Source organism: Carcharhinus amblyrhynchos, chromosome 32 (genome assembly GCF_965287045.1).
Source record: "Carcharhinus amblyrhynchos chromosome 32, sCarAmb.v2.hapA, whole genome shotgun sequence".
Classification (NCBI taxonomy): Eukaryota; Metazoa; Chordata; class Chondrichthyes; order Carcharhiniformes; family Carcharhinidae; genus Carcharhinus; species Carcharhinus amblyrhynchos.
Window position 1 is genome coordinate 9,096,463 of NC_137355.1, and position 9,151 is coordinate 9,105,613.

The window sequence follows — 9,151 nt, forward strand, 5'->3', positions numbered from 1 at the left end:
GTGATCCTCAGGTTAAATCACCACCTGTCAGCTCTCCCCCTCAAAGGTGAGAGCGGCCTATAATCATCCAGGACTATGGTAACGTTACCTTTTATTCATCTGGAGAACTGTCAAACACAGAGCTATGGCATGCTTTTATTGAAAAGGAAGTTCTCTCTGTCACAAGGATTCTCACAGTTCCCTGATTACATATTTGGCCTGGAAATCACCATCCAAACCAATCACAAATCACTGGTCCAACTGTCAGATGAGAAGAAACTTGCAAAAATGTCCCCCAGAATTTAGAGGTTCTGTTTGCATTTCATGTGAATGCATATGATACAACATTATGTTCAACATTCAAATGACTGCCTGCACACTATCCAAGGCCACAGTTGACCTTCCTGCAGCACATGCTCAATGAGCTGAAATCATATTCCCAATTAACAATTGCCAACTACTTCAAACTAGGAGCAGTTGGGAAATGAGGAGTGAGTCCAGCTACACCTGCCATTACTGTAAACAATGGTGGCCACAGCAGAGGCCTAGTGGGAAAATCAAATATTTGTTTTGAACAGCAGAAACACAACTGTGATAGAGGGTCTGCAGTATATAACAGTTGGTCATTGCAGTCTGCCTTTGGCCAGAGATTCTCAAACAAATTTACTAAAACCACCTGGGTATTACAAGGTGCAGAGCACAGGCCCAATCTGCAGCATGATAGCTGGGCATATCAAGGGAAATTGAAGAACTGATCTCGACTACCAGATGTGAATATTGCATGAACTTGTCCAGACAGAGCCCCTTATCCCACATAGTTCCCTAAAAGGCCCTGGGAATGGTTGGAAATGAGTTAATTAGTGATTAATCAAGAGGCCCTTCCAAATCATGGTTGACTACTTCTCCCATTTGATCAAGTGAAGCAGTTACACACAACAGCCATAGAGACAGCTGTTAGGTCCTTGAAGGAAGTATATCTCAGGCCAGGTGCTGTCCAGTAACTGCGCCTGAATATTTCACTGAACTTTCTATCACTTATGGCTTTCAGCACCACACCAATTCCCCCAAGTGTTCAAAATTTAATAGTCTGCCCATCAAATCCTTTTTAAGAAAAAAGAACAAAGACTTTCAAATGGTAGTTTTAACATATAGATCAATCATGCTACAATGTTTACTGGCCATATCAGAACTTCTGATGGGCAGAAAACTTCACACAACTCCCAAATTGACAAGAAATTCATCGCAGGTTTGGCAGCCAAGAATTACCAAAAAATTAGAATTGAGAACAGTCCTACAGAAAATTACAGGCTCCGCTTACAATAGGAGTTAACACACTATAAACCTATCCCAGTTATGCAATGGATGAAGTTTGGATCAGGGCTCCTGAAAGAGGGGGCATCATTGTCTGGGGAGACGATGATCGATGATGGTCAAACATAACCCGGAAGGCACAATGAGGCAGGACAGAGGAGCTGCTCCTTATCTCTTAAGGTAAGCCTTCTATTATACAATTAAGTGAATCAACCAATTGTCAGAAATTCAGAATACTTTGATTTCAATTCCAAGCCAACATAGTTTGCCTGAAACAACTGAGATTATCAATTCTCCAAATGTGACCAAAACAAGGTCTGGGAAAATTGTCAAGCATCCAAATTGCCTGAATATATAAAGTCAGAAACAGTGGAGAGAAGGGTAGCATGTAAGGAAAGATTATACAGTATGTTCAGTAAAGTCTTGGAGAGGATGTTGTAGAAGAGTGCTTGACACAGCAAGAGTCAAATTGGGCTTTGATAACAGTACCACCCACAGTATAAGAACACAAGAACATAAGAAATAGGAGCAGGAGTAGGCCATCTAGCCCTTCGAGCCTGCCCCGCCATTCAATAAGATCATGGCTGATCTGTCTTGGCTCAGTTCCACATTCCCGCCCTCTCCCCATAACCCTTAATCCCCTCTCTTATCAAAAACCCATCAACCCGCGTCTTAAAAATATTTAGCGAGGTAGCCTCCACCACTTCAACGGGCAGAGAATTCCAGAGATTCACCACCCTTTGAGTGAAGAAGTTCCTCCTCAACTCCGTTCTAAATCGCCCCCCCTTTATCTTGAGGCTGTGCCCCCTAGTCCTACTATCCTTTCTGAGCGGGAAGAGTCTCTCCACCTCTATCCTATCCATCCCATTCATCATCTTATACGTCTCAATGAGATCTCCCCTCATTCTTCTAAACTCTAACGAGTACAAGCCTAATTTATTCAGCCTCTCCTCATAGCTCAACCCCCTCAACTCCGGCATCAGCCTAGTAAACCTCCTCTGCACTCCCTCCAAGGCCAACATGGAAAGGGATCTCGGCAGTCAAAGATGATGCAGGGAACTGTGCAGAGGTAGGCATGGAGTTAGCTCTTAGTCAAGGCAATACCTTGGATAGAACGATGTGATATCAGTAAACATCCTGCTTTTTTTAAAAAATTCATTTTGGGATTTGTGCATCACTGGCTAGGTCAGCATTTATTGCCCATCCCTAATTGCCCTTGAGAATATGGTGGTGCGCTACCTTCTCAAATTGCTGCAGTGTCCAAGGTCTCCCACAGTACAGTTAGGAAGGGTATTCCAGGATTTGACTGAATGACACGAAGGAATGGTGATATACTTCCAAGTCAAGATGGTGAGTGGCTTGGTGAAGAACTTCCAGGGTGGTCCAGGTGTTCCTAGTTATCTGCTACGGTTCAATCTTACAAGCCTCTGAACCTTTTACTGGAGCCTCCTGAACAAACACTTAGAACTGAAATCGCTCTTCATATCAGTACCAAATGATTGACCTATTATTTTGAAACTGTGCCTCCATGTTCTAGATTTTCCCAGGTTGGGAAAGCAACCTCTGTCCACCTACGTTCCTAAATACCTTGTCAAGTCCTCCAGAATCATCAAGGTCTCAATGAGATCTCAAGGTCTCAGTCTTCAAAACTCAAGAAAGTATAGATCCAGTTTACTCATCTTTCATTATAAGAAAACACTCTCATTCAAGGAACAAACCGAGTTAACTGTCGCTGTTCTGCCTCCGAAGAAAATACATCTTCCTTGGTACAAAGGCCAAAACTGCATACAGACCAATCTGGTGGTGCCAACATGTGCCAAGGGGAGGGCCCCAGTGGAAGCCTCATGAGGCACTGTGGATTAATTTAGATGTGGTGGTGGGTAGGAGTGGACAGAGGAGCTGGGAATGCCAGTGATGGCCATCAAGGGGAGGGGGTGAAAACAATATTCTGTCAGCCTCTTGATGTCCTTGATTGAAACATACAAGACCCTGAGGGGTCTTGACAGAGTCGACCTGGAGAGAATGTTTCCTCCTGTGGGAGAAACAAGTGTCAGAAACTCTGTTTAAAAAATAAGGGATCACCCATTTAAGACACAGATGAGGATTTTTTTGCTGTCAGAGGGTTTATAGTCTTTGGAATTCTCATCTTCAAAAAGCAGTGGAAGCAAAGTCTTTGGATATTTCTATGGAGTGGTGGGAAAATTCGTGACAAGCAAGTGGGTGAAAGGTTATTATGGACAGGCATGAAAGTAGAGTTGAGATTATACTGATGGCTTAAAGGACCAAGTGGCTTAATCCTGCTCCTAATTCATATGTTCGTTTGTCCTCAACTTACATTTCCATGTAACAGCACATTTTAAAATGTTACTCACTCTCTGTCTCAGCCATTAACATAGATTACAAATATATGAGGACCCAGTGCTGATTCCTCAGGCCAATTTAGCCCTTTAACTTGCTTATATCAATCTCTGCTTCTTGTCTGTTGACCAATCTTCTATCCATGCTAATACATTACCACCAATACCAAAGCCCTTAGCCTTTTTGTATGGCACCTGATCAAATATCTATTGGAAATTCAAGTATACTATATCTACTCACCCCTCTTTATCAACCCGACTAGTTATATCCACAGAAAAACGAAGAACCTAATTTCTTCCTGAACAGATGCATTGCACTCACCTGATTTTGAACCACAAGTTGGTGCTATCTGACCATTCGGGCATGTGCATATGTTTGGTCGTGAGCAAAATCCATCACCACATGAGTTCCTGCAAATTGCTGAAATGAGGAGAAGATGTATTTTAATTTAAGTGTGTTTTCTTAAATTACAAAGTACAAGTGAAAAACTCAACAATCTTTTCTTTTCAAGTTGCTTGATTTCTGGCATTATTTTACAACTAACTGCTACCCGCATCTCATTTTGCTCACTTACGGACAATGCATTGGTTTCCACCAGGTAACGTTTTCCATCCTGGACAGCAGTACGAATGGAAACGTGATCCACAAACATTTGGCCTAAAAAAAGAATCAGTTAAATACTTTTAATCTGAGATGAAAATACTTCTATGCCTAAATAAAATGAATGTTTTATGTTGATTTTTGCATCAAAACTTCTAGGCATGACCTAAACACAAATTCTATCATAATAATTTTTTGGGCTAACTCAGGTAATGCCACATTTAAATTTAATCCAGGTTTTGAAAAGCATACATAGAAGGCCAGTGCCTTGAAAAATATCTGACAAAGGAATTTTATTACATTCATACACCATCAGAAGAGCCCACTTGCCATCTGTTCTAGGTCCTTACCAAGTCACAAAAGGAGGTTATAGTTCTAATGGCATGAAGAAAAGGGTCTTGTGGACATTGATATATTTAATTGCTATGCACTTGTATTGAAAACACAAAAATAAAGCACCCTTATAGAGTATGCCTATTTCAGGAAAACAACATATCAAGACTTCAAAACATGAAAGAAAATACAAGATCCAACTCAACTGCAATATATCTGTTTCGACCAGACTCCTAAATAATATAGTCGGCAACGTTGTTGGGATTTTAAAAATCTGTATAATCTAAAGGCACAGTTTCCCAAAAAAGCTGAATGCAGACTGACAAACTACTACTGAAATGAATTTCAGAGCAAGATGATAAAACGCCTTAAAATTTGCCTTTCCATTAAGATTAATTGATAGTGGTGCAAAAAAAAGTTAGATTTTTGTAGTAAATTATTGGGAGGTTCAATATATATTCAAGATAAAACTAGATACTTCCATACTTTATGTTTGTAAAATTTTACGCAAAGCTTTGTAACATAAATAAAGCAATGGTCATAAGCACATGTCATAGTTTTACTAAATAAATAAACTAAATGTGAAAGATTCCCAGACTCAAAATAGCTCAACTTACTTTGGACTTGATATGAATCGATTTTCCTGGACTCCTTTTATTAGATGCTATATAAAGATTACAACATGGATGATCTATGAATGTATGGCTTTTTGCTAGTAATAGTATTAATATTGCATTGTGAAATGCCAAATATGTTTTAAAGAGTTAACCATTCTATAAAAATAAAGCAATTTCTTCAAACAAACTGAAGGGTTAAGGGTTTATTTTCAAAACTTGCACAATTTGTGCATCAGATATGGCTCAGCTAATAGCACTCTCAAGTTCCCACTCCAAGGGCTGAGCACAAAAGTGATGCTACAGTGCAGTATTGAGGGAGCACCACATTGACAGAGGTGCTGTCATTCAAATAAGATCTTAAACAGAGGTCCGCTTAGGTGGATACAAAAGATCCCATGGTATTTCGAGGAAAAGTAGGGGAGTTATTCCCAGTGCGCTGGCGAATATCTATCCCTCAATCAACATCACAAAAACAGATTGTCTGGTCAATATCACAGTGCTGTTTGTGGCAGATTGTTGTGCACAACCGGCAGCCTCATTTCTTACAATAGTGACCTCACTTCAAAAGCACTCTCTTGGCTGTAGAGCACTTTGAGACATCCAGCGGTCTTGACAAAACAATGTAAATGCAAGTTTTTTTTTTCCATTTCATTAGTGGCTAGCTGTGCCATAGATTATGTATATGGGGAACCCACATTCACAACTCCCAATCAGAAAATTCTTCACTTATTGACAGTTAGGTAGCATTGTTACTTTTTAAAGAGGTATTCAAGAGGTACTCCAGCTGCAAGGAAGCTGGAGACTACTGCTTGTTCAGATATTGCCCCATCTGCTGAATCATGTGCATGTATTTGAACAGAGGATAATTTTGGTGTCCTCACCAACATTACTCATCATTCTTTCCATTTGATGATTGTTGAAAGTTAGTGAAAACTGACTGCTATATCTGAATATGTAAAATACTTCTGAATTAGTTGTGGAATGTACTTGATTATCCTGAATACCTAACGAAACTCAGCCAAAATGCATTTTCCTTTATAAAGGGAGCATATAAAACTATAGAATTATGGAACGCACGAGACGACCATTCGGCCATAGTGCTCTCCCAGTTCTTTGAAAGTGCTATCTCATTAATACTACATTTTCCCCAAAGGCTTAAATCTCTTAAAACAAAATAACACTGAATGGAGAACTCTGGATAAAGTTCTCTCCAACTTTCTTCAGACGCAATCTGAATTCCAAACTTACATAAAAAGGTTTAGCAGCTGATACATTACAACGCGTCAGTCCCGCACCAGAAGGTTGGAGTGTCTTCTTCTGAAGCTTTACAAAAAAAAACTTGTAGTCAAACAGCAACTTGAATGATATGATGCTGGAAAAAATGGTAAGAACGACTCCCCCCACCCAAATTGCAAAGTTATTAAAGAAATCTCATCATTCTTATGCGAGTTACATAAAAACAACTTTTCACCCGAGACCTCCAGAGAATCCGAGATCAAAACCATTACAAGGCAACTATTACAAACGGCTGTTGAAGATGTGATCCAACAAAAAGCGGGGGGGGGGGGGGGGGGGGGGGCGGGGGAAGGTGGAAGCGGTTGGGTAGTCTTGATTCCCTGATTTTAAACTGATATAATTTTGGCAACCATAGCTCAAAAGGAATCCGCAACCCAGCTGCTCTGTCACCCTGTTGAGCTGTATTCCGCCGCCCCCCCCCCCCCCCCCCCCCCCCAACCGCGCTTGTTTCAACTTCATTGCCTAGCCCCAGGTGTTGAATGAAGGCAAACTAGTTGGGTAAAAGCGCCAGTCTGCACTTTTTACATTCACTAACAGCATGCGCAACACCTGAGTGCAAATAAAAACATTTCGGACATATTTCGCTTGGCACATTACAATTCTTACAGTTGTAGCGGCAATGATATCATAACAATGACCTAGGACAAAACAAACCCTTCTGATCGGGACACGAGCCTCTTCAGCCTATTTGTTAACAACTGTTGGAAGCAACAAAGTTCAGCGCAAGCGGTACAATGTCTTTTCCTCCTTCGCAAGTGAGTAAAATTGCACCAAGGCTGACCCAGACCCATCCCAACCTTTCGGAAAGGGGTGGAATAAGCTTTTTTAAAAAAAATGGGAAAAAGTTTCACGTATTGCTTTAGGATATCGAGCTTCAGCAAGTACTTGGGGCACCGAATCCAGAATTCAAAAATGCAAATAAGTTCCAGATGGAAAGCAAATGCAATGTTAGCAGAACATTTCAGCGTCTGCTAAAGGGTTAACATTTTGCGAGAATGAGAGGTACAGATGGGGGGCTCTTTCTGTACCTACACGTCCCTACTTCACATCCAGGAGTCTCTGCACTGGTTTTAGGGGAGCAAAATACAGAGGTAGATAGATACATAAAATATATTTTGTATATCACGAGGTGAAAATGAAGTCTTCGACTAAAATTCAGTTTTTTTAAAAAAGTGTCTTTACTTTGGCGAAATAAAACCCCTTGGCAACAAACACTTCCAGCAAAGCATTGCACTGGTTTCTAAGTTAAAAAATATTAATGCAACATACTGGCCAAGCCCTTTCTGTTTTTTTTTAAAGAAAAACATCGTGCTTTTAATTAAAAAGTCTGCCTTGACGTCCGTCCTACATTTAACTGCAGAAAAACGCAGGCTAGGTTGAGAAACAAAATACGCATCTGAAGTTTAATCTTTTTTTGCAAGGGATGGACAGACCAAGAGTAGGGAAAATAGGAATATATCTTTGCAGTTTAAGTATATATATATGTACACAAGCCCCCAATCAGTAACAGTAACATTTACCCTTTCAGTACATCCTGGCTTGATCCGCCTCGTCTTCTTAACCTATTTGCGGTCTTCTGGTTGCTGTTGTTGTTGTTATTGTTATATTTATCAGCGCTGGGATTCTGCTCCGCCGCACCTACGCTTGTCTGTACCGCAACAGATAAGAAAGTTGTAAATACCACGGAAAGTTTCAGCAGCCACCGTGTCCACATAGTGCAAACAGCCGGGGCTGGACTGACTCCCTCCCGTCTCGGTGCTCCAAAACTGGCAGACAGTGAGCGAGTGCTGAGGGAGGGGAGGGGAGGGAAGGGGAGGAGGGGGGTGCAAGAACAAAAACCGCGATTGGATTTTTTTGCACCCCCCAAAACAAAACACTTTCGAGAGACTTAAGAAGAAAAACAAAATAAGGGGACGGGGGAAGGAAAAACTGAGGAGGGGGGAAATGAAGTTCAAAAAAATCCCAACTTTTAGACTTTCCGTTCAGATCCAGTTGAGAGGGAAAAAAATACCATGAGTGGACTTTTTTATACCAAAAAGTTATGTATATTTGATATATTATGTTATTTATAGGGTTTTTTTGTAGCCTCAGCCGCTGCTCTGCAATGTAGTTCGCGCTGCGCCAGACTGGGCTCTGCAGCAGCTCGCGCCGCACTCGCTCGCTCCCTCCAACTGTCAAGCCCCTTCCCGCCCCCCGCGCGCCGGTCTCGCGAGAGCGCCAACGGCCGGCACGCGGGGCGGCAGGAACGCCAACGGCCGGCACGCGGGGCGGCAGGAACGCCAACGGCCGGCCCCGCGAGGCGGCGACTCGAGGGCCGAGGGGCGGCTCCAGCCTCAGGGGAAGAGGCGAGAGGGCGGCCGTCGATGTGGCTTTCTTGACAGGTCAGGCAGGCATTCGACAAACAATCAAACCTCACACACATTTGAATTGATTTAAATGGCGGGGCGCGGGGAGTCCAGAAATCAGTCAAGAAGGGGCAGCACGGTGACATAGCGTGGTTAGCACTCCCGACTTGGATCACTGTCTGATCCGGGGGGGGGGAAGGACATCAGTAATTGACCTTCCCCATTGCCCCTTTGAGGTGAGTAGAGAGGTTTGAAATTGCTGATTCCCACATTGTAACTCTTGATTAGTGTATGTGAACAATATTGATTCCG

The 9,151-nt window shown here is 42.0% G+C and overlaps 1 protein-coding gene across 2 annotated transcripts in view; it reads right to left on the minus strand.

The window, feature by feature from the left end:
- The window catches only part of LOC145360729 (fibrillin-1-like), a 407,592-nt gene extending 398,983 nt beyond the window's left edge, over positions 1 to 8,609 (minus strand). The window contains exons 1-3 of one of the 2 annotated variants that reach the window (XM_080216108.1): positions 8,015 to 8,609; positions 4,223 to 4,305; positions 3,970 to 4,068 (exon numbers count right to left, since the gene is read on the minus strand). In XM_080216108.1, the coding sequence (XP_080072234.1) occupies positions 3,970 to 4,068; positions 4,223 to 4,305; positions 8,015 to 8,208 (376 nt within the window). In that variant the 5' untranslated portion in view covers positions 8,209 to 8,609. Of the gene's footprint in view, positions 1 to 3,969; positions 4,069 to 4,222; positions 4,306 to 6,446; positions 6,517 to 8,014 lie in introns of those variants that run through there. The other variant, XM_080216109.1, reaches the window with a different exon arrangement.
- Positions 8,610 to 9,151: the final 542 nt, after the last annotated feature.